Source organism: Chrysemys picta, chromosome 10 (genome assembly GCF_011386835.1).
Source record: "Chrysemys picta bellii isolate R12L10 chromosome 10, ASM1138683v2, whole genome shotgun sequence".
NCBI classification, from domain to species: Eukaryota; Metazoa; Chordata; order Testudines; family Emydidae; genus Chrysemys; species Chrysemys picta.
Genome location: NC_088800.1, coordinates 200131 through 224651, shown reverse-complemented (window position 1 = coordinate 224651; position 24521 = coordinate 200131). Strand labels below are relative to the sequence as shown.

The window sequence follows — 24521 nt, the reverse complement described above, 5'->3', positions numbered from 1 at the left end:
ACAGTGTCCAGTTCTGGGAGCCACACTTTAGGAAAAATGTGGAAAAATTGGAGAGAGGCCAGAATACAGCAACAAAAATGATCAAAGGTTTAGAAAACCTGATCTATGAGTAGAGCCCTACCAAATTCACAGTCCATTTTGGTCAACTTCACAGTCATAGGATTAAAAAAATCATAAATTTCATTATTTCAGCTATTTAAATCTGAAATTTCACAGTATTCTAATTGTAGGGTTCCTTACCCCAGAAAGAGGGGGGGGGGGGGGGGGAAAGAGGTTTGCAGTACTGCTACCCTTACTTCTGTTCTGCTGCTGGCCAGGAGCCCAGTTCTGAAGGCAGAGCCACTGCCAGCAGCAGCACCACAGGAGGGTGGCATGGTATGGGATTGCCACCCTTACTTCTGTGCTGCTGCCTGCAGAGCTGGGCCATCAGTCAGCAGCCGCCACTGTTCATCTGCCCAGCTCTGAAAGCGGAGCCGTCGCCAGCAGCAGCATAGAAGTAAGGATGCCATGGTATGGTATTGCCTGCTGGCAGAGGCACTGCATTCAGAGCTGGGCACCCAGCCAACAGCCGCCACTCTCTGGCCGCCCAGCTCTGAAGGCAGTGCAGAAGTAAGGATGGCAATACCGCAACCCCCCCTAAAATCTTGTGACTCTCCTACAACTCCCTTTTGGGTCAGGACGACCCCCAATTTGAGAAATGCTGGTTTCCCCCATGAAATCTGTATAGTATAGGGTAAAAGCACACAAAAGACCAGATTTCACGGTCCATGATGTGAGGAAAGGTTAAAAAAAATTAAAAAACTGGGCAAGTTTAGTCTTGAGAAAAGAAGATTTGGTGTGGTGGGAGGTGTAGTCTTCAAATACATGAGGGGCTGTTTATAAAGAGGATGGTGATCAATTGTTCTTCATGTCCATTGCAGGTAGGACAAGAAGTAATGGCCTTAATCTGAAGCAAGGAAGATTTAGGTTAAATATTAGGAAAATCCTTCTAACCATAACGGTAGTTAAATTCTGGAACAGGCTTCAAAAGGAAGTTGTGGAATTCCCATCATTGGAGGTTTTTAAGAACAGGTTATCAGCAATTCTCAAACTGTGGGTTGGGACTACAGAGTGGGTCGTGACCCTGTTTTAATGGGGTCATCAGGGCTGGCATTAGACTTCTGTGGCCCAGGATTAAAGCCAAAGCCTGAGCCCCACCGCTCGTGGCCAAAGCTGAAGCCCAAGGGCTTCAGCTCTGGGTGGTGGGCTCAGGTTACAGCCCCCCCTCCCCCCAATCTGAAGCTCTTGAGTTACAGCTTTGGACCCCCAGCAAGGGCCATGGGGCTTGGATGGGAGGCTCAGACTTCAGTCCCCCACTCCCGGGGTCATGTAGTAATTTTTGTTGTCAGAAGGGGATCACGGTGCAATGAAGTTTGAGAACTCCTGGGTTAGACAAATATCTGTCAGGAATGATCTAGGTTTACTCGGTCCTGCCTCAGTGCAGGGGACTGGGCTTGATGACTTTGAGCTCCCTCCCAGCCCTACGTTTCTCTGATTCTATCATAGACCCTGAAAGATCATGCCATGTGCTCCCATTTTTAGAATATAGGAGGCAAAAACAGCTTTGTCCAATGGAGGCAAACACAGAAAATGAGTGCTGACATTGGATGGGAAAGAACTCATTTAAAAATCTCTCAATTTCAGCTTTTTCAGAGAAAGTTAGGTTACCTTTAGTTGTCCTAGTAAATCTGATTCTTCTACCATCAGTTTCCATAGGTGCTAAGGAGAAACCAGAACATGCTCAGCAGAACCCAGCACTCCAAACTCAGTGTTCTTAACTGAACCCGTTAGCTACCACACTCAGAATACCACGATAATGAGCATAGTTTAAAAAAAAAAAAAAAGTCTACATATAACTGAATCCATCCAATACTAGGGCAGAATAGGAAGAGGGAGCATCCGTTTGCTGGCAGCCCATGTTACTAATTAATGAACCCTCTAACTCACACCAGCATGATTACTTCTGGCAGCAAACTGCAACCAGGATTTCTTAAATATCAGTCAAATACAGGTAGTTATAACAAATTGTAATGAAATCAAACTCTGTTACCAAACCAACTCCATCCCTCCTTCTAGGAACTGCTTGATTCCAATTCACTTCCCTCAGGGGATGGCTTGGGTAAATGGGCAGGACGAGCATTATTCCTTTGAGGTCATTGATATGGGCTCTATTGACAAGTTTTATAATTAACAGACAAAACTTCATTAAAGTTGCTTCTTAGGGTGTTTTGGACTGTAACTCTCCTTAATATGTATATTTTAACTAAGTATTTAAAACTATGGAAATGAAAAAATAAAGGAGGGTAGGTAAATGTTCAAATACTCACTTTTCATATAATCTTGTAAATAAATGTACGAGTACACTATCATAATGTACATTCAATAAACAAACGTATCCTCCAGCATTATCCTCTCAGTACAGTTTTAGAAGTCTGTGGACACATTAACTCCTTTTTTTCCTCCCACAGCAAATAAGCAATAGTTGTCCATTAATTTCCTTGTCTCACTAAACATTGACACAACATGGAGCTCAGGAGCCCTGTGAAGTCTCCAGCTCCACTGCCTGCTCCTTCCACACCTGTTCACCTCATGAGCTCTACCGTGTCCCACCTTCCCCAGAAGCTCACTCGCTCTGCAGGTTCTGACACACCCTGTCTTCTAGAACCAAGGAGCTCTCCAAAGACTTGGTCCATGTGGTGTTTCTAAGCTGCAAAGGGAGAGGCATAGGGTTCCAAGGTGTTTAAGCCTCTGGTAGGAGTTGTGGACCCAGGACCCCCCATGTTGGGATTACCTCAGCAACCGTGCTCCGAATCCAGTCAACCACAGCCTCAAAGTCCACCAGACTAAAGAGTGGCTGCTGCTTGAGGCGGTGTAGCTCTGCAGCAAAAGTGTCTTCCTGGTTTTTCAAGATGGAGCCTACCCAGAAAAGAGAAGAGCATCTGGACTCAAGTAAAACAGCACGAAAAAGCAAGACACTTTCCAGGTATGCTATTAACAGACTGTTCAGCAACCTTTGCCCAGGAAAGTTGTATGTGTGGATTGCCTAGGAACATTGTGCCAGCCCTTCATGCCCAAAGTCGCTTACTCATTGGACAACAAATACTACTTACCTACAGCTCTAGGCCATCTGGTAAATGGAACATTTCCAGACAGCCTACAGAGCTGCTTGTCACAATAGCACAGCATCTGTCACTCTGCAAGCAATGACGTTTCCTGCTAGTTCCATCCCAATCCAGGACTCAGATCAGATTTTTTGACCAACTAAACTAAAAACCAAACCCCTCTCTCTTACGGTCTTTGGCCTTGTCTACACAAGAACACTGAATAAAGCACCAACTATCAAGTGCATCCTCACTAGTCACCCTCACCTGGTCTAAGGTTTGCCTTTGTGTCTACATTGCCGCCCCCCCCCCCCCCCCCAAAAAAAAAAAAAAAACCCAGATGCAGGCTCATCTTGGCCGGCTCAGCAGGGACAACTGCCTCAGCTGGCAAACCTCCTTAGTTTGCTGGCTGCAAGTCCCATTCTGTTCCTCCCTCCACACCATGCCCTCTTTGGGAATGGCCCCCCACAGAATCTTCCTTACTCAGGAATGGACTCTGATCCTACCACCCCTTCTCCCCCACCCATGCTCTCTCACGTGCCCTGCCCCACCAATAATAACCCCCCCTGCTTCAGCTGCGCCACACCTCAGCTGGCGAGACACTGATGGTTCACCAGCTAGTATTCACTCTGACGAACAGCAGGTGGATAATCAGAGCAGGAATACCAGCTGGTGATCCATGGATGGACTGCTGGATGGAGTTGAGGGAGAGGTGGTAGCTGCACTCCTCACCACCCCTCAGCTACCAGCTCCACACCACCTATTACTGTCCCTGCTAGTGGCAAACACTCTTGTGCTGGCAAACCAGTGTGTGTGTCAGCTGACTCACTGGCTGAGGAATAGTTCAGCTGGAACAGAGGGGCATAAGCGAGGGAGATACCGTGAAGGGGTGTGACAGTGTACACTCCCAGTGGGATTGCCACGTAAAGACCTCTGAACCCAAGGTGGGAGGCTCTCAAGAAGGATGCTTGGTGGGGGTCCATTTCCGGTGAAGAGGAAATATTAAGGGAGACTGAAGTGAGGTGGGGGGGGGGGGGGGCGGGAAGGAGGAATTCAGGAAGTTTGCCAGCAAAGGAGCTGTTGATTTTGATAGTGCACAGATTTTACTGCATCCACAAATTCAACTGTGCTACAAAGTTTAAGGGCTAAGTTGCACTAACTATTGCCTCCCCAACAATTGTCTGACAAACTTTTGCATGTAGTCCTAATAGCTATGAAGTCGTTTGTCCGGGGTGGGGGATGGACACATGACCACTGCTGTCCCTGTACTGGTATCTGTGCGTGACTCCAAAGCTGAGAGAGCAGGGCTGAGTGAAAATGTGAATGGAGCTCTGTGGCAGGTCTCAGAGAGGAAAGCATTCATTGCATCAGCTCTGAGAGCTTGCCTCGTCTGATAGAACAGGTTTCTACACCATAAGGCATTAGAACAGAATTTATATAACTAACAAGATTGGATATGGATAGTTACTCTAAGCCTCTTTATATCCAACTTGTGCCATGTCCCTTCTGCTGGAAAGTTGTGAGATTTGGGGATGGGAAGAGGAGAAGACTAGAGAACTGGATGAGATGGAATTTGGGCATCCTTTTGGCAGGATCTTTGGTGTGGATATAGACAAGCTTTTCTCTATGAAACACTGAAGGGTGGGTCAGCCAGAAATACCTGAATACACACTCTTGGCTGCTGTGATAACCACAACTTTAAGAGCTAAATGGGAGGGAGTACAACCCTCCATGGCTTCAAAGCATGGCTTGTAAGTCCAAAGAAAGTGCTGGTTCTTGCACTGGAGTTGGACCAACTATTTAAAACTCTTCTCAGCTGAATCCAGACAAACCAAAGATCATAGTATTGAGAGATGTATGATACAACTCTTTGGAAAGTACTCTGCAGTTAATCAAAATGAACAAAGATCATGGGGCAGCCAAGTTCTGGCAAGAAGCCAAGTAAACAAGCCAACAGGGCAGGTGTTTCCTACCTTTTCTGGTCAGGTTCACATTTTGATTCTCAAACATCTGTACTGATTCTCCCACAAAGAGGATTTTCTCAGCAACCCGGACAGGGATGTACGATGGTAACATTTCCACTCGCAGAGAAAACTGTTTCAGAGATGGTGCTAACATGTTCTCCTCCTCAATCAGGCGCTATCACAACCCCCAAGGAGATGAATGTGGAAGCAGTAGAAAACACAAGGCCAGGCAGAAAGAGGGATTGGGGGAACAGACAGAAAGAAAGGTGCATGGGACGAAAAAACAAGAGAGAGGAAAACCAATGTAAATATAGTGGAAAAAAGACAAACCCACCCTATATTATTCAGATACAGGTAAGTCTAACTGATCCCACTGGTGTTTTTGCCTGTTTCTAATCTATGCCAGCAGCCTCTCACCCCTTGAGTAATTTCTTTTCTTGATAGCTGCATATGAAAGGCTTTTTGAAAATATAGTGCTATATTAACTGGTTCTATTTTATCCAGTATTCTGTTAACATATTCAGAAATTCTGTAAAGTAGAAATGCATGATTTTCCTTAACAGCAGTGCTACTTTGTCCTTCTGTTAATCTAGATATTTCATAACTCTCTAATCAGTATTTCAATCAGTTGTCTTGGTACTGATGAGTAAGGTTCATTGGTTCATAATCCAAGGATCACCTCAGTACCATTTTTAAAGAGCTGAATTGTTAGTCTCTGGTTCTCCAATTTAATAGCTGATTTCAGGAAGTATTTGCATATTTTTGTTAACAGTTCAGCCACTCTGTTCTCAAGTCCCTCCAGCACTCTTAAATTAAGAACAAGTCAGCAGGACTGAGCAGTCTTCATCTATCAGTTCATTCTAGTACCTCCCTCCTCTGCTGATACCTCAATCTGAGGGTGCCTCATCTTTATTAACTGGAAAAAAGTAGCCCTCAGGCAGGAATCTCCAATGTCCTCTATGGTGAAGACTGAGGAAAAGATATCATTAGGCTCCTCTGCAGTGTCTTTATTCTCCTTAACAGCCCTTTCACCGCCTCGAGATTGTGCAGATTTACCAATTCTCTCAGACTTCCTGTAGAATATACTGAAATAATTTTTGTCTTTGACTATCTGCCCTTAAAAATCCCTCTTAGCGTAGCTTTCACACAGACAGATGGACTTAAGTGTGGTTTGGTCTCCCACTAGTGGCTGGATCAACTAGAACTTTAAATCTGCTACTGCCTCTAAGCAATCTCCATACTTTGGTAACAATGCCCCAGTCAGGCCATCTGAATGGAGTCTGGGAATGCTGGATCTTAAAACAGAGGCCTCTACTGTTTGAGCTAAAGGACCAAGTTCATTACTTTGAATTCAGTACCACACTCAAACCTTGCTGGTCTAACTGCTACAGAAGGACAAACAGCCATACTGTGCGAGGCTGCATAATAGTACACTTTACTGTATTCAGTGTTGTGCACAAGTGAAGATGATGTGGAAAAATTCTATCAGGAGCTTGAGGAAACCCTCGCTCAAAAATCCATATATACGATTGTGAAGGGAGACTTCAACGCCACGGTCGGAAGGAGGAAAGAAGGCGAAAAATTCATTGGAAGGTATGACATCAGTGAATGGAATCCATGAGGAGAGCGCCTGGCAACTCTGGCGGAGACTAAAGAAATGTTCATTGATAACACCTGGTTTAAGAAGGCTAAGAAGAGGTGGACATGGATCGCACCCAATGCGAAGAATAAGAACGAGATTGACTATATTCTGATTGATCAGCGGCGCATCGTACAAGACATTTCAGTAGTACCATCATTCAACACCAGTAGTGACCGTCACTTGCTCAGAGCGAGGCTCAACGCCAACAAAAAAGGTGGAGAAGAAAGCGCTACAGATGGCAAATCAGAAACTGCAGTCAAAAATATTCGACGAAGCAATCTCGAAAGTAAATATTTCCAAAGAAGACTGGAGCCTCATAGATAACTGCAATGAGGACTACAAGAACTTTGCTGATAAGGAACTGATGCTGAACAGGTTGACAATAATGGTGCTGAAGAACAAGGACAGAAAAGCAGTAATTGACAGACAGGGATGGAAACGGTCTGCAAAGATTTCTACACCGAACTGTTCGAATCTCATATAAATGTCACGCTACCAACACTTCAAGAGACCAATGAGCGCAGACTCCCAGTCCTCATCAGCAAAGTTTGGCATACAGTTTATCAAACGAAGGAAGGAAAAGCTTCAGGAAAAGACCGACTTAAAACCAAAATAAGAGCTAGAGGCCAAGACCTCTGGTAAACCCTTGCTCAAAGGTTTAGCCTTGCTTGGAAATGCAAAAATAACCTCTTGCTGGAAAAAGTCCAACATCATTTTGCTGTACAAGAAAGGTGATCACGAAGATCTGAAGAACTATCATCCAATATGCATCCGAGGGTGCTGAGGGAATTGGCTGATGTGATTGCAGAGCCATTGGCCATTATCTTTGAAAACGTATGGTGATCAGGGGAGGTCCCGGACGATTGGAAAAAGGCAAATATAGCGTCCATCTTTAAAAAAGGGAAGAAGGAGAACCTGGGGAACTACAGACCGGTCAGCCTCACCTCAGTCCCCGGAAAAATCATGGAGCAGGTCCTCAAGGAAACCATTTTGAAGCACTTGGAGGAGAGGAAGGTGATCAGGAACAGTCAACGTGGATTCACCAAGGGCAAGTCATGCCTGACCAACCTGATTGCCTTCTATGATACGATAACTGGCTCTGTGGATACAGGAAAAGCATTGAACGTGATATATCTTGACTTTAGCAAAGCTTTTGATATGGTCTCCGACAGTATTCTTGACAGCAAGTTAAAGTATGGATTGGATGAATGGACTATAAGGTGGATAGAATGCTGGCTAGATTGTCAGGCTCAATGGGTAGTGATCAACAACTCGATGTCTAGTTGGCAGCTGGTATCAAGCGGAGTGCCCCTGGGATTGGTCCTGGGGCCAGTTTTGTTCAATATCTTTATTAATGATCTGGATGATGGGATGGATTGCACCCTCAGCAAGTTCGCAGATGACACTAAGCTGGGGGGAAGAGGTAGATACACTGGAGGGTGGGTCCAGAGTGACCTAAACAAATTGGAGGATTGGGCCAAAAAAAATCTGATGAGATTCAACAAGGACAAGTGCAGAGTCCTGCACTTAGGACGGAAGAATCTCGTGCACCACTACAGGCTGGGGACCGACTGGCTAAGCAGCAGTTCTGCAGAAAAGGACCTGGAGATTACAGTGGATGAGAAGCTGGATATGAGTCAGCAGTGTGCCCTTGTTACCAAGAAGGCTAACGGCATATTGGGCTGCATTAGTAGGAGCATTGCCAGCAGATCGAGGGAAGTGATTATTCCCCTCTTGACTATTCCCCTCTATTCGGCACTGGTGAGGCCACATCTGGAGTATTGCGTCCAGTTTGGGGCCCCACACTACAGAAAGGATGTGGATAAATTGGAGACAGTCCAGCAGAGAGCAACAAAAATGATCAGGGGGCTGGGGCACATGACTTATGAGGAGAGGTTGAGAAACTGGGCTTGTTTAGTCTGCAGAAGAGAAGAGTGAGGGCGGATTTGTTAGCAGCCCAACTACTTGAAGGGGGGTTCCAAAGAGGATGGAGCTAGGCTGTCTCAGTGATGGCAGATAACAGAACAAGGAGCAACGGTCTCAAGTTGCAGTGGGGGAGGTCTAGGTTGGATAATAGGAAACACTATTTCACTAGAAGGGTCGTGAAGCACTGGAATAGGTTACCTAGGGAGGTGGTGGAATCTCCTTTCTTAGAGGTTTTTAAGGCCCGGCTTGACAAAGCCCTGGCTGGGATGATTTAGTTGGCATTGGTCCTGCTTTGAGCAGGGGGTTGGACTAGATGACCTCCTGAGGTCTCTTCCAACCCTAATCTTCTATGATTCTAATATGTCTGCTCTCACATGTCTACAAGCTGCTCACCAAAATAACAACAAACCAACTCTCACAGAATCTGGATGAACAGCAGCCAACAGAGCAGCAGGTTTTCAAAGGAATTTGAGCACAATAGACCATATCTTCACTATAAACCAGCTATTGGAGTGCTCAAGGGAATATAAATTCCCTTTATGCATTGCCTTCAACAATTATGAAAAAGCGTTCAACAGCATAGAGATCAATGCAGTGCTGAAAACTCTTTTAGAGCAGGGCATCGACTCAAACTACTAAAGGAAGCAAACTCTTACTGCACCGTGGATATAATGCTGTTCAACACTCCTGTTCGCATCCCAGTCAAAAGAGGTGTGAAGCAAGGAGACACGATTTCACCGAAATTCGTCACAGCCTACCTCAAAATGGTAATGAAGCAGATGAATTGGAAGGGTGAAATTAGCATCAATGGAGAGCAGTTAAACCACCTCAAATTCGCGGACAATATCATGTTAATTGCTGAAAACACCATCATACTACAGAAAATGCTGCGAGAACTCAACACAAAAGGACCACTCTAAAATGAAATGTATGCAGTCTGATCCCTTGCCAAAAGCCCAAATAGTCGTCAAGGGAGAACAAATAGAAGATGAGCTATATGTTTATGTGGGCCAAGAAATTAACATGCGCCATAATCAGGAAGGCAAACTCTCGCAAAGAAAGAAAACTGGTTGGCACACATTCAATTCTATCAAGGATGTCCTCCAAGGAAAAATCAATAAGGCAACATGTTCTGACCTCTTCAACTCAACAGTACTGCTGGCAATGTTGTACAGCAACGAAACCTGGGTACTGACAAAGATAGAGGAGCAACAACTGTCTATCGTGGAGAGGGTGATGGAAAGAATTTTGGGGATTTCAACCTGCGACCAAGTCCCCAATGAAGTGATCAGACAGCAGACTGGAGTGCAGGACGTTGTTGTTGAAAGCAGGTACAGTAAAATGTGATGGGCCGGGTATATAGCGAGGCTCACTGGCAACTGATGGACTGCAGCTGTCGCCAAGTGGCACCCACGGGAACTGAAACAACCACTCAAACGACCTCCAAAGAGATGGGAAGATTTTATTATGAAAAGGCATGGCCGCACACAGAGAAGGAAGGCCAGGATAAGAGAAGAATGGAAGACGTGTTGTGATCAGCGCAATCTATATGAGGGCTGACGGACCAATCTATCAAGGTGATGCAGTGTTGGTCCCAGGATATTAGAGACACAAGGTGGGTGAAGTTATAACTTTTACTGGACCAACTTCTGTTGGTGAGAAGCTTTTGAGCTTATACAGAGCCCTTCTTCAGGAAGGTGCTAAAGTGTCACAACTAAGTACCTTTCCCAGACCTGAAGAACTCTGTATAGCTTGAAGTTGGTCCAATAAAAGATATTACCTCACCCACCTCCTCACTTTACTTGCTGTAATTTGATCCTTTCTAATGGCTTCACTAGAATTGAATCTCCCTTTTCTGAAGGATATCTGCTTAGTCTGAACCTCATGGACTTAGTCATTTATCCATGCTAAACTTTTCTCCTTTTCTTACTTTCCTGCTTCTTTTCTTGTTTGACACGTGTGGCATAATGCTTAAAATATTCCATATCCCCCACCTCTATGACCTCACCAGTCCTTTTTGCCTAGTTTGTAGCTGCATATTACAGTATCTCATTGATTTGTCATCCTACCATGGCTCATTAATGCCCGTTAAGTCATGGCTCTTTCACTGAAGCAGAAAAAGACAGATTTCTGACTACATTCTCTAATGCTCTGAGAATGCCATGCTTTGACCTGCAATCTCACCAGGTCCTGCAGCTCTCGCAACTGTTTTCCTGTTAGTCCCCCAATTCCCAGGTCATCATCCTCTTCTTCAGGCTGGGCAGGGACATTCCCAGAAGATGGGCCTTGTTTAACAAAGAACTCTTCATGTTGGTCCAGGAGCAGTCCATGCAGCATCCAGGCAGAGAGCTGCTTATACATGACTCCATGACATACAGCCAGGATCCTGGGGACCAAGCATAATGGAAAGTGAAAGAGGGCAGTGTATATAACAATCAGAACAAAATACGCATGGTGAGAGCTGAAGTGCTAACAAGTGAAGTTTGTTCATGGAGGAAGGTGAATGGCCTTGAGTGTGCCATTAAAGTACTGTTTGTTTACCTCCCTCACAGGAAGTAGGATCAAACTACAGTATCCAATATGTTAGTTTATCACTGCTCCTACTCACTTAGCTGCCATCTTAGCAGCTCCACGATCTGCACCTTGAAAGTCAGTGCTCTAATTTCCTCCTCCAAGGGAGCCCATTTCTAGTAATATTCAACCAATCAAATCACCCTACGTCTGAATCTTCAATCTATGTTCCAGGGGGTCAACTGATACAATGGAACTTCTTCCATTGCAACTTCCATACAAATTGCATTAGGTAAGGGGAAAAGTGCGGGGGTGGGAGACAGAAAGACTTACAAAGCCATCCCTAAGCCAGTCACAACTGGTCCCTCGTTGGCAGTCTCAGCAGAGAGGCCAGGGAGAGTAAACTCCCATCTTCCGTAGGAAATGCCTCAAGCTCAGCAGTGAGATTGCGCTGATCACAACATGTCTTCCATTCGTCTCTTATCCTGGCCTTCCTTCTCTATGTGCAGCCATGCCTTTTCACAATGTGTAGGGTGACCAGACAACAAATGTGAAAAAGCGGGATGGGGTTGGGGGGGTAATAGGAGTCTATATAAGAAAAAGACCTAAAAATCAGGACTGTCCCTATAAAATTGGGACATCTGGTCACCCTAGATAACTGGCAGTTCAGTGTGTGAAGGAAGCTTGTACTGCAGCTGTCTATGTTGTACTTATCCTGTACATAAACAGAGGATTTGAGCCTTCAGGGCGGTCAGCCCAGCATTTCACTCCTGCCTTTCAGACTGCACAGGGCTCTTGTTAGACATATCTCTAATTGCTATAGCTAGAGAGAGAAGATATTTTGGCACTAACTCCAGCTGTTACAAGAGCATAATAGCCAAGCAGTAGTATTAGTAAAAAGAAGAACAGGAGTACTTGTGGCACCTTAGAGACTAACAAATTTATTAGAGCATAAGCTTTCGTGGACTACAGCCCACTTCTTCGGATGCATATAGAATGGAACATATATTGAGGAGATATATATACACACACATACAGAGAGCATAAACAGGTGGGAGTTGTCTTACCAACTCTGAGAGGCCAATTAATTAAGAGAAAAAAAACTTTTGAAGTGATAATCAAGATAGCCCAGTACAGACAGTTTGATAAGAAGTGTGAGCATACTTACAAGGGGAGATAGAATCAATGTTTGTAATGGCTCAGCCATTCCCAGTCCTTATTCAAACCGGAGTTGATTGTGTCTAGTTTGCATATCAATTCTAGCTCAGCAGTCTCTCGTTGGAGTCTGTTTTTGAAGTTTTTGTTGTAATATAGCCACCCGCAGGTCTGTCATTGAATGACCAGAGGTCAACTGTGTGTATATATATCTCCTCAATATATGTTCCATTCTATATGCATCCGAAGAAGTGGGCTGTAGTCCACGAAAGCTTATGCTCTAATAAATTTGTTAGTCTCTAAGGTGCCACAAGTACTCCTGTTCTTCTTTTTGCGGATACAGACTAACACGGCTGCTACTCTGAAACCTAGTAGTATTAGTAAATCTCCTTACTTTTCCAGTGCACTACGCACAGGGGGCAGCCCCCCACAGCTGTGTTTATGGACAGTCTCCAGGAGTTGACAGCCATGAATCTGCAGAAGAAACAAAGTGGTCAAACTGGATTTGCAGTGAGAAATCTTCACTTGATTCTATACCGAAGTTTCAGATGTTCAAATGCTACATTTACAGCTGAATGTACAAAGAAGGCTTTGCAATGATATGGGAAATGGTGCACGGTGCAAGGGAAATGGGTCCCAGTGAGAACTGGAAGGAAGGGGAAATATGGATAGTAATTCCATGCTTGAATAATAAGGATATAGCAGTAGGAATATATTACCGACCACCTGACCAGGATGGTGTTAGTGACTGTGAAATGCTCAGGGAGATGAAGAGGCTATTAACATAAAAAACTCAATAATAATGAGGGATTTCAACTATCCCCATATTGACTGGGTACAGGTCACCTCAGGACGGGATGCAGAAACAAAGTTTCTTGACACCTTAAATGACTGCCTCTTGGAGCAGCTAGTCCTGGAACCCACCAGAGGAGAGGCAATTCTTGATTTAGTCCTAAGTGGAGCACAGGATCAGGTCCAAGAGGTGAATATAGCTCTTGGTAATAGTGACCATAATATAATTAAATTTAACATCCCCGTAGCAGGGAAAACACCACGGTGACTCAACACTGTAGCATTTAATTTCAGAAAGGGAAACTACATAAAAATGAGGCGGTTAACTAAACAGAAACTAAAAGGTACAGCACCAAAAGTAAAATCCCTGCAATCTGCATGGAAACTTTTTAAAGACACCATAATAGAGGCTCAACTTAAATGTATACCCCAAATTAAACAACATAGGAAGAGAACCAAAAAAGAGCCACTGTGGCTAAACAACAAAGTAAGAGAAGCAGTGAGAGGCAAAAAGGCATCCTTTAAAAAGTGGAAGTTAAATCTTAGTGAGGAAAATAGAAAGGAGCATAAATTCTGGCAAATGAAGTGTAAAAATATAATTAGGAAGGCCAAAAAAGAATTTGAAGAATAGCTAGCCAAAGACTCAAAAAGTCATAGCAAATTTTGTTTAACTACATCAGAAGCAGGAAGCCTGCTAAACAAACAGTGGGGCCACTGGATGATCGAGATGCTAAAGGAGCACTCAAGTACGATAAGCCCATTGCGGAGAAACTAAATGAATTCTTTGCATTGATCGTCACGGTTGAGGATGAGAAGGGTGATTCCCAAACCTGTGCCATTATCTTTAGATGACAAATCTGAGGAACTGTCTCAGACTGAGGTGTCAGAGGAGGTTTTGTAACAAATTGATAAACTAAACAATAATAAGTCACCAGGACCAGATGGTATTCACCCAAAAGTTCTGAAGGAACTCAAATGTGAAATTGCAGGACTACTAACTGTAGTCTGTAACCCAGGGGTTCTCAAACTGGGGGTCGGGACCCCTTAGGGGGGTCACAAGGTTATTACATGGTGGGTCACGAGCTGTCAGCCTCCACCCCAAACCTCACTTTGCCTCCAGCATTTATAATGGGGTTAAATATGTAAAGAAGTGTTCTTAAGTTAAAAGGGGGGTCACACAGAGGCTTGCTATGTGAAAGGGGTCACCAGTACAAAAGTTTGAGAACCATTGCTGTAACCTATCATTTAAATCAGCTTCTGTAGCAAATGACTGGAGGATAGCTAATATGACGCCAATTTTTTAAAAGGGCTCCAGCGGTAACCCCGGCAATTATAGGGGGTGAGTCTGACTTCAGTACCAGGCACACTGGTTGAAACTATAGTAAAGAACAAAATTGTCAGACACATAGATGAACGTAATTTGTTGGGGAAGAGTCAACATGGTTTTTATAAAGGAAAATCATGCCTCACCAATCTACTAGAATTCTTTGAGGGGGTCGACAAGCATGTAGACAAAGGGGATCCAATGGATATAGTGTATTTAGATTTTCAGAAAGCCTTTTACAAGGTCCCTCACCAAAGGCTCTTAAGCAAAGTAAGCTGTCATGGGATAAGAGGGAAGGTCCTCTCATGGATTGGTAATTGGTTAAAAAATAGGAAACAAAGGGTAGGAATAAATGGTCAAGTTTTCAAAATGGAGAGTGGTAAATAGTGGTGTCCCCCAGAGATCTGTACTGGGCCCAGTCCTATTCAACATCGTCATAAATTATCTGGAATAAGAGGTAAACAGTGAGGTAGTAAAATTTGCAGATGATACAAAACTACTCAAGATAGTTAAGTCCCAGGCAGACTGTAAAAAGTTACACAAAAGACTCTCAAAACTGGGTGACTGAGCAACAAAATGGCAGATGAAATTCAATGTTGATAAATGCAAAGTAATGCACATTGGAAAACATAATCCCAACTATACATGTAAAATGATGGGGACTAAATTAGCTGTTACCACTCAAGAAAGAGATCTTTGAGTCATTGTGGATAGTTCTCTGAAAACATCCACTCAATGTGCAGCAGCAGTCAAAAAAGCAAACAATACTGGGAATCATTAAGAAAGAGATAGATATGAAGACAGAAAATATCATATTGTCTCTATATAAATCCATGGTACACCCACATCTTGAATACTGCGTGCAGATGTGGTTGCCCCATCTCAAAAAAAGATATATTGGAATTGGAAAAGGTTCAGAAAAGGACAAAAAAATGATTAGGGGAATGGAACAGCTCCCATATGAGGAGAGAGTAATAAGATTGGGACTTTTCGGCTTGGAAAAGAGATGACTCGGGGGGGATATGAGAGAGGTCTATAAAATCATGACTGGTGTGGAGAAAGTAAATAAGGAAGTGTTATTTACTCCTTCTCATAACACAAGAACTAGGGGTCACCAAATGAAATTAATAGGCAGCAGGTTTAAAAGAAACAAAAGGAAGTATTTTTTCACGCTTTGCACAATCAACCTGTGGAACTCCTTGACAGAGGATGTTGTGAAGGCCAAGACTATAACAGGGTTCAAAAAAGAGCTAGATAATTTCATGGAGGATAGGTCGATCAATGGCTATTAGCCAGGATGGGCAGGGATGGTGTCCCTAGCCTCTGTTTGCCAGGAGCTGGGAATGGGCAACAGGGGATGGATCACTTGATGATTACCTGTTCTGTTCATTGCCTCTGGGACACCTGGCATTGGCTATTGTCGAAAGACAGGATACTGGGCTAGATGGACCTTTGGTCTGGCCCAGGATGGCCATTCACATGTTCTTATATACCTTCCTCCCACACCCCACATAAGGGTCCAGCAGACTTGTGGACTTCAACACACAAGTTCTCCCATAACCCCGTTACTGGCTAGAGGACATTTAATGGATTGTGAAGTCAGAAATCCTGCTTCTCCTGCCTTGTCTTTGGGATTTATAAGACTCAAGAAAAAGAAATCCCAGTCACCAACACACAATAAAGGTGGCAAATGTGCTCCATACTTTTCTACTGTGAATTAAATGTGATCAAAGACAAAGGCTCTCTGCAGTCCCACTCCCCAAACTCATCTGCTTCCATCCTTGCTCCAAACCTTTCCCTTTGTTTCTCCATTCAAACCTGTCTCAGAATCTCTTTCCCCAACCACAGAAATGCACAACCTTCCATTCCCACCAGCTGCAATTACAGCCTTGCCAGCTCACCTCCGCCCCCATCTTCTGTAAATTACAAAGGGGAAAATAAGGGAATTTGATATCAGTGCACGAGCTTCATGCTGCTGAGCTACCTCCACCATACAATTTTTCTGCCTTAGTCTCTCCATCTATTTATGTAAGTGACACCAAATGAGCAATGTCCAAGGTGCCTCACTGACATAGTGAAAAACCAATCCATCGCCAGTAAATAGATAATCTGCCCCATACACAGGGAGCACATATGGATGGTTCTGACCACTCCAGTGCCTCGTTCTTGCTGATCCTCAAAAACCTTCCCTGGCCTGAACCATGCAGTCTTCAGGAGGAAGATATAAACTCTGAAAAGGAAAGCAAATGTTTCCTGAGAAGCCCCATCTACTTATCTCCTACAAGCTCTGTCAAACATCTAGTGTCATTTACACCATCATGCAATTTTAACTAAAGGGAATGGATGGGAACAACAGATTTTGCTATAGAGAAACCAGCTCCCATTTACTATACCTTCTGGGTCTTGATCTGCTCCACCACAACCATCACCGAGGGGAAGAGGAGTTGGAACTGCAAAGCAAGGACCAACATGTAAAAATAGGCTTCTAAGTAGCGATATGTAGGGATGGGGCATTTAGGGGCTAGTATGGACAGCAGCTGGTTGTGGTGGTTTATCACTCTATCACCTCACTGGCCCCACTTAGTGTTCTGGATGTCCCTGGAAGAGAGACCAAGGCTTCTGCAGAGATGAGATGATGATTATACCAGGATACTGGTGATGTTACTCTACCTTAACGTCAACAACTAGACTGAACAGTGGAGGTGACGCTTATCCCGAGATTCTCTGGTCACTTAGTAAGGTTGTCATGGATGACATGAGTTGTGCCAATGTGCTAGAAGTGCTGTTTAAGTGGGTACTGAAGTCTCTCAAGATGATAAATTTAGGAGACTCTAATTTGAGGATAGGAAGAGCTGCACTGGCTTCCCTGTATGATGCAGCTAAACTCTAAATGGGACTTTTGAAGGCAGAGAGAAACTGTTGGATGGTTAAAGGGGGAGCTATTATATCCCTGACAAGGCAATGATGTGTGCCTCCCCAGCTGACATCTAGTCAAAAAGGTTCCATAGCCACATAGGTAGGCACATGAGCCCAACAGCTGCACTCTGTGGTGAAAAGGTCATTAAAGAAAACAAATTGGTTTGTAATCTGAAAGCTAGAGCTGCTTAAAGTCAAGTGCAGACTGTAGCTTTCCTAACATTTCTGAAGTGTGATACATGCTACCAGCTATTTCAATTTTGCATGAAGGTGGACATTGGAAAGGAAAATCTATTTCTTACAAGTATAACTACACCATATTAAAAGCTAAAGATGACATTAATACAACTTTAAGGCTTGGAATTTAAGCGTACAAACATCAGAAATTGAAGTTTTAGTAACAATGGTAGCTCTGCAACCTTGCACATGCTGTATATACCAGTAGTAAGATGACAACAAATGCAACATACCTGATCCAGGGAGTAGTTAATGTGGGAGATGGAGAGGTGAGGGTCAGCCAGGAACTGCAACCACAACAGAAAAGTTAGTACAAACCAAAATAAGCCTCTAATCGGTAGCACTAAACCTTGGTGGAAAAAGGTAAATAGCAAAACTGTACCCTCAGAAGTCCTGATAACTTTAACTCTCATAGATTTTTTCAACTAAAACTTTTGAATCATATCCCCCTTCAGGCTGTTACTTATGATGAGAGTGAGCAGCCCATGCAATCACTGGGCATTGACTCAAAGTGAATCTACCCAAGAGATGGTGTGACGCCTACCAACTTGGCTGACACAACACAGATTTAACCGAGGACCTTCAGAGCTATAAGCATGACTCTCTACAGCTTGACCTAGAGAATAAGGATCTGAATCTGAGGACTCAAACACTTGCATTCTCTGTGGATCTGACATAGTGGATCAGTCATAGAGGGGGACATGTAACATACTGACCAGTGGGTTACAGTGGAACCTCACAGCAGCAATTTGGAAGACACCCCCGCACTGGAAATGAAAGATTCCATCTCATCTTTGGCTGCTTCTTGTTAGCTTATTTGTTACTGAAGAGACAAGTTCCCACCGCACAGTATTTCAGCTCATAACATTGAATAGAGCACAGCTTCTTCCAGTTTTCTCTCCCTTACCTCCTGCTCCAGGTCAAGCAACGCCTGTCGGTAGGGCTGCAGCACTGAATCGAGCCCTGTACAGAAGGCCCGCAAGTAAATCCCATGTAACCCACATTGGTTCTGCTGGGAAGGGTGATGATCCTAAAAATCAAACAGTAAGTTTTGAATTAGCCCCAGTACATTGATGAGTGGACTGGGAACTAAGGCCCAGATCCCTGAGATATTTAGGCACATAGCTCCCATTGATTTCAACCTTCAGCTCCTAAATATCTTTCAGGAGCTAGGCCTAAGTGACAGTGGATAGAGGTGTTCACCACTAGATCACCAATCCAAATAACAAAAATAGTGAAGTCCATCTTAAACAACCACTGAAAGTACCAATAAAATCAGCTGTTAATCTGGAGGTGGGTCAGCTGGCCAAGATGGAGCAGAATTGTATTCAGTCCATTTGGATATACAAGTAAGGAACTCTTGAGACAGAAGATTGCATAATACAGTGGCCATTGGTACATTTCACTGTTACTTTGTGCTGACATGAACTGTTCACAAGTGAATCTCAAACTACTTTGCAAACTGTAACACAGCCTTGCCATCCCTGTGGGATAAGTGAGCATTATCCTTATTTTACAAATCCAGACAGTCTGTTGGTAACAAGAAATTGTTATCTATTTTAAGGCTTCTTTTTTTAACCAGAATAAGAGATTTGAGTCCAGTTTTGAATACGTAAGTATCCATATAATGCCATCATACATAGCCTCCTGCCTCGATCTATTTAAGGGTTTTCTATACAATCATCATGGTAATATTTAAGCACCTATCAGATAAATTTAGGTTTGCATTGTAAAGCCAGTAGTGGATTCATGAGTCATTTGCTCTTCTCTCTTCCCTGCTAGAAAAGGCTACTTGGCATGCATATGTATGTTTCTCCCCCATAAGTCTCCTCTTCCCTCTCTCCCCCCTCCCAATTAATTTGGCTAAAGTGGGAAAGATGTGAGATTGTATTCTGGAAAGCAGTGTCTCTGAAAAATATGTGGAGGGTCATTGTAGATAACCAACTGCACACGACCTCCCTATGCAATGCTGTCGCAAAAAGGGCTAACAATACTGGGATGTATTAACACAGGAATGAGGTTCAGAAGTAGGAGGTAATATTGCCTCTATACATGGCATGGGTGAGCCCACTACTGCAGTAGAGTGTCCTGTTATGGTATCCACTTTAAAAAAAGGATGTGGTCTAGAAACCCTGGTTTACTATTAAAGGCTAGAGAGAAACTTGATATATGTAGCTTATCAAAGAGATACTTAAGAGACAACTCTATCAGTCTATAGTTACCTACACAGGGAGAAGGCAACTAATATTAGAGGGCTCTTTAAACTAGTGGACCAAGGCATACATGATCCAGTGGCTAGAAGCCGAAGTCAAAGTTCAAAATGGAAAAGAAATGCAATGTTTTAATGAAAGGGTAATTCACCACTGAAACAGATTACCAAGGGACATGGTGAATTCTTCATCATGGACTTCTAAAAAGATCTGCTCTAGCTCAATGCAGAAATCACTGGGTGAAATTCTATAATCCATGTTACGTAAATAATCAGATTAGAGACACAATGGTCTTTTCTGGCTTTTACACATATCAATTAGTTGAAAAGGAGTATCTTGATGACCTGTCTATTGACATTAAGACCGCATGGACCATGAAGACCGAAATCTTTTCTTAGCACTGTAGGTAGTTAATCCAGTTCAAGACTGAGATACACTGGTAAAGGAAAATATGGAGGAAAGTTTGTACCATATTTTCTGGGCTGTACCTATTGTGTGGCTAAAGGACTGCAGCCTCCAAGACTGTCTGTCAGCTTTCTCCAGTAATTTTTTTTAGGACCTCAAAGGCTGAAATGGGACCCTGGTGTTTAGAATGAAGATGCAAGTTAATAAGCTTTATCAAGGCAAAGTAATCCTACCCCTCTAATATCCTTTTTCATTCCCTTTGTTCTGACATTCTCATTTCTACACCCTGGTCGTTTGTTCCATTGCAGCGAAGGCTTCAATGAGCACAGAGGGCCTCTAATTAGATTTCTGCAGCTCTATCCAAATTTATGCTTGCAAGCCTTTTAATCCATTTCATTAAACGAGACTGAGCTGCTCCATGGAGACAATCAGCCTTCGGGAGCTGGCTAGGTTGATGCACAAATGCAGAGAGAAGCATGCTGAGTGACCTTGACTGAAGGGAAGAGCAAGTGTGCCTCAGAGGGACCTTACAGACTTCACAGTTCAACTGGTTATGGAAGAGTCACCCACTGCATAAGACAGAGAGCTACACATCCCCTCACCTCACATCTCCAACACACTCATCCTGTGGTTTCACATCTTTGCTCTTTCTACCTCCGCATTCTATACACTTCCAAATAAGTTATTTAAACGGAGCAGGTATCAGAGGGGTAGCTGTGTTAGTCTGGATCTGTAAAAAGCAACAGAGTCCTGTGGCACCTTTAAGACTAACAGATATATTGGAGTTTAAGCTTTCGTGGGTGAATGCCCACTTCGTCGGATGCATGTAGATGAAGTGGGCATTCACCCACGAAAGCTTATGCTCCAATACATCTGTTAGTCTTAAAGGTGCCACAGGACTCTGTTCCTTAAACGGAGCAGTGAGGTATTTAAACCATAGCAGGAAGGAACACATTTTTAAGATTACTATCTAAAAGTGTTTTAATTGTTTACTGAAATTTCATTACTCTGAATGTACAAGTCTAACATACAACTAGAAAGGGTTTCACAATGCTATTTTTAGTGTGAACCTAGCCTGGAAAGAATAAAAACATAGTGGCATAAATTTCAGAGTGGGAGCTATTGCTTCTTACAGAAAGTAGTTCTATAGTACAATAATGAGTTACTGAGTAAGTAAAGTTGGGAAAGCTTTTTCCATGGATAATTTGAAAGTCTTGTGGAGAGAAAGCAGTTTTGTCCTTTCTGAAGTCTATTTTTTCATAGCAATATTGTCCCATCCTGAGGCAGTTTAGTTAATAGATTTTGCTTTGAAAAATTAGTTTAGCCATAAGTGTTTCTCTATCCTTTCAGTTTGGAGGCTTAAGACCTAATTCAGCCCTGGTACAAGCACCACCCACTGACTTCAAATGAGAGGTCAGATGCTCAGGGAAGTGCTGAAGTGGGCTTTGTCTTTCTCATTGGGCAGATCTTTCTGGAGACACAATGTGATATGTTTGTTTATTGCACATTAGCAAACTGAAGGACTATTTTCTAGTAGGGTAACAAGTTAATAAGCCTCTGGAGTAGGCCTCACATTTTATACGCAATAATCAATGCATTATGGAGTTTAATTACAGGCACATCCAGACCGGTGCGAGAGGTAGGGGCCACTCCCCCCCCACACACACACACCCCGCAGGGCGCTGAGTCCTGACGCCACTGAGGGCTCAGGGGATGGAGAAGGAGCGCGGCCTTCCCCCGGGGGCTCTCCATGCGCCCGGAGGGGAAGGGAGAACTCAGCCCCTCGGCCCGCCCGCACCTGCTGTTGCACGTGGCCCGTGTACTGCTCGATGAACTCGGTGAAGCGAATGTAGTCGGTGCCGAGGCGGCAGAGCCGATTGAGGACGCTGCTCTCGCTGGGGTGCAGGAACGGCAGCTCCTGGGACACCTGCGGAGAAGAGAAGCCGGGTGAGCGCAAGGCCTGAGCACGGGGTAATGGGGGGACGGAGGCCCGGTCCGGGTGGTACCTGGAGGCCGCTCCTCTTGCTCCAGGTGAACGCGGCCCCGGGATACCCGCTCAGCGCCAAGAGCAGCTCGTGAATCATCCTGGGACTTGAAACCAGCCGCCGACTGGTTCCACGCGCCCAGCGAGCTCCGCAACCCCCCTGGGAAGTGTAGTTCCGCTCCTCTCACCGACCGAAGGGGAAGTCTGCTCCCACAAAGGCCACTGGGAAGTGTAGTCCCACTCCTCTCACCGACCGAAGGGAAAGGTCTGCTCCCACAAAGGCCACTGGGAAGTGTAGTCTCACGCCTCACACAGACCGAAGGGAAAGGCTGCTCCCGCAAAGGCCACTGGGAAGTGTAGTCTCACGCCTCACACATACCGAAGGAAAAGGCTGCTCCCACAAAGGCCACTGGGAAGTGTAGTCTCACGCCTCACACATACCGAAGGAAAAGGCTGCTCCCGCAAAGGCCACTGGGAAGTGTAGTCTCACGCCTCACACAGACCGAAGGGGAAGTCTGCTCCCACAAAGGCCACTGGGAAGTGTAGTCTCACGCCTCATACAGACCGAAGGGGAAGGTCTGCTCCCACAAAGGCCACTGGGAAGTGTAGTCTCACGCCTCACACAGACCGAAGGGAAAGGCTGCTCCCGCAAAGGCCACTGGGAAGTGTAGTCTCACGCCTCACACATACCGAAGGAAAAGGCTGCTCCCGCAAAGGCCACTGGGAAGTGTAGTCTCACGCCTCACACAGACCGAAGGGGAAGGTCTGCTCCCACAAAGGCCACTGGGAAGTGTAGTCTCACGCCTCACACAGACCGAAGGGAAAGGCTGCTCCCGCAAAGGCCACTGGGAAGTGTAGTCTCACGCCTCACACAGACCGAAGGGGAAGGTCTGCTCCCACAAAGGCCACTGGGAAGTGTAGTCTCACGCCTCACACAGACCGAAGGGAAAGGCTGCTCCCGCAAAGGCCACTGGGAAGTGTAGTTCCAGACCGAGGCTCGTGCGAAACAGCCGTTCGGCTCCCGCTCGCCCTTCGAAGGACCCCGGCCTGTGGGCGATCTCCACAGTGACAGAGCCTGTGTGGGGACTGTCCTGACCGCCTCCGTGGCCACCCTGCCGGTGAGAGGATCCTCTGGGGGAAAAGGACTTTTCTTTTTACTTAGCATGGAACCGATTTGTTGGAAATCCAGAGAAATCTGCCCTTCCTGCAGCCAGGAAGCTGCAGCTCCAGAGGGGAACCAGTGTGGCCAACTCCTGAGATTTTGTCACAAGTCTTGTCATATTTGGGGCTGTTCTTAAAGCTCCAGCTGCTGGCATTGAAGATTGTGTGAGTATCTCAGCTTTCATTTAAAAAAAACATTCTAGCCCTCCTGGTTGCAGGAAAAGCTTCAAAATGTGAAGCAGGTGCCCCCAACAGCACAGAAACCAGAAGGCAAATAAAACACACACCAAATTTATTTTTAAAAAATCGTAGTTTTTAAAATCTCATCATTTTGGGGGGGTTGACTCAAGAGCTTTGAATGGCTGGGTTTGATGATACTGGGAAACTCCTGAGAAGGCTGTAACAGCCAAAAAAAGGCTTTGGGGGAAGGAACCCCTTCCCAACAGGGTTCTGAGGGACCTCAGGAGGTCATCTAGTCCAACCCCCAGCTCAAAGCAGGACCAACCCCAACTAAATCATCCCAACCAGGGCTTTGTCAAGCCTGACCTTAAAAACCTCTAAGGAAGGAGATTCCACCACTTCCCTCAGTAACCCATTCCAGTGCTTCACCACCCTCCTAGTGAAAAAGTTTGTCCTAATATCCAACCTAAACCTCCCACACTGCAACTTGAGACCATTACTCCTTGTTCTGTCATCTGGTACCACTGAGAACAGTCTAGATCCATCCTCTTTGGAACCCCCTTTCAGGTAGTTGAAAGCAGCTATCAAATCCCCCCTCATTCTTCTCTTCTGCAGACTAAACAATCCCAGTTCCCTCAGCCTCTCCTCATAAGTCATGTGCTCCAGCCCCCTAATCATTTTTGGCACCTTAGAGACTAACAAATTTATTTGAGCATAAGCTTTCGTGGGCTACCGCCAACTACTTCGGATGCATAGAAGGGAACATATATTGAGGAATTATATATACACATACAGAGAGCATGAAAAGGTGGGAGCTGTCTTACCAAGTCTGAGAGGCCAATTAAGTAAGAGAAAAAAAAACTTTTGAAGTGATAATCAAGATAGCTCAGTACAGACAGTTTGATAAGAAGTGTGAGAATACTTACATGGGGTGATTGATTCTATTTTTTTAATGGCTCAGCCATTCCCAATCT

General features: G+C 44.6%; 1 protein-coding gene across 7 annotated transcripts in view; it reads right to left on the bottom strand.

Annotated features, from left to right (window-relative positions):
* TUBGCP4 (tubulin gamma complex component 4) overlaps positions 1–22440 on the bottom strand; it is a 38013-nt gene extending 15573 nt beyond the window's left edge. For 3 of the 7 annotated variants that reach the window (XR_010590902.1, XR_010590901.1, XM_065559063.1), the window contains exons 1-9: positions 22229–22433; positions 22021–22149; positions 18515–18637; positions 17841–17894; positions 12733–12812; positions 10857–11058; positions 5114–5279; positions 2831–2955; positions 1708–1758 (exon numbers count right to left, since the gene is read on the bottom strand). Coding sequence is in view for 3 of the 7 variants with exons in the window: in XM_065559063.1 (XP_065415135.1) it covers positions 1708–1758; positions 2831–2955; positions 5114–5279; positions 10857–11058; positions 12733–12812; positions 17841–17894; positions 18515–18637; positions 22021–22149; positions 22229–22306 (1008 nt within the window). In the remaining 4 variants the exon portion in view is untranslated. Of the gene's footprint in view, positions 1–1707; positions 1759–2830; positions 2956–5113; positions 5280–10856; positions 11059–12732; positions 12813–16847; positions 16905–17840; positions 17895–18514; positions 18638–22020; positions 22150–22228 lie in introns of all 7 variants that reach the window. The other 4 variants (XR_010590900.1, XM_008170483.4, XR_256316.5 and 1 more) reach the window with 3 other exon arrangements.
* Positions 22441–24521: the final 2081 nt, after the last annotated feature.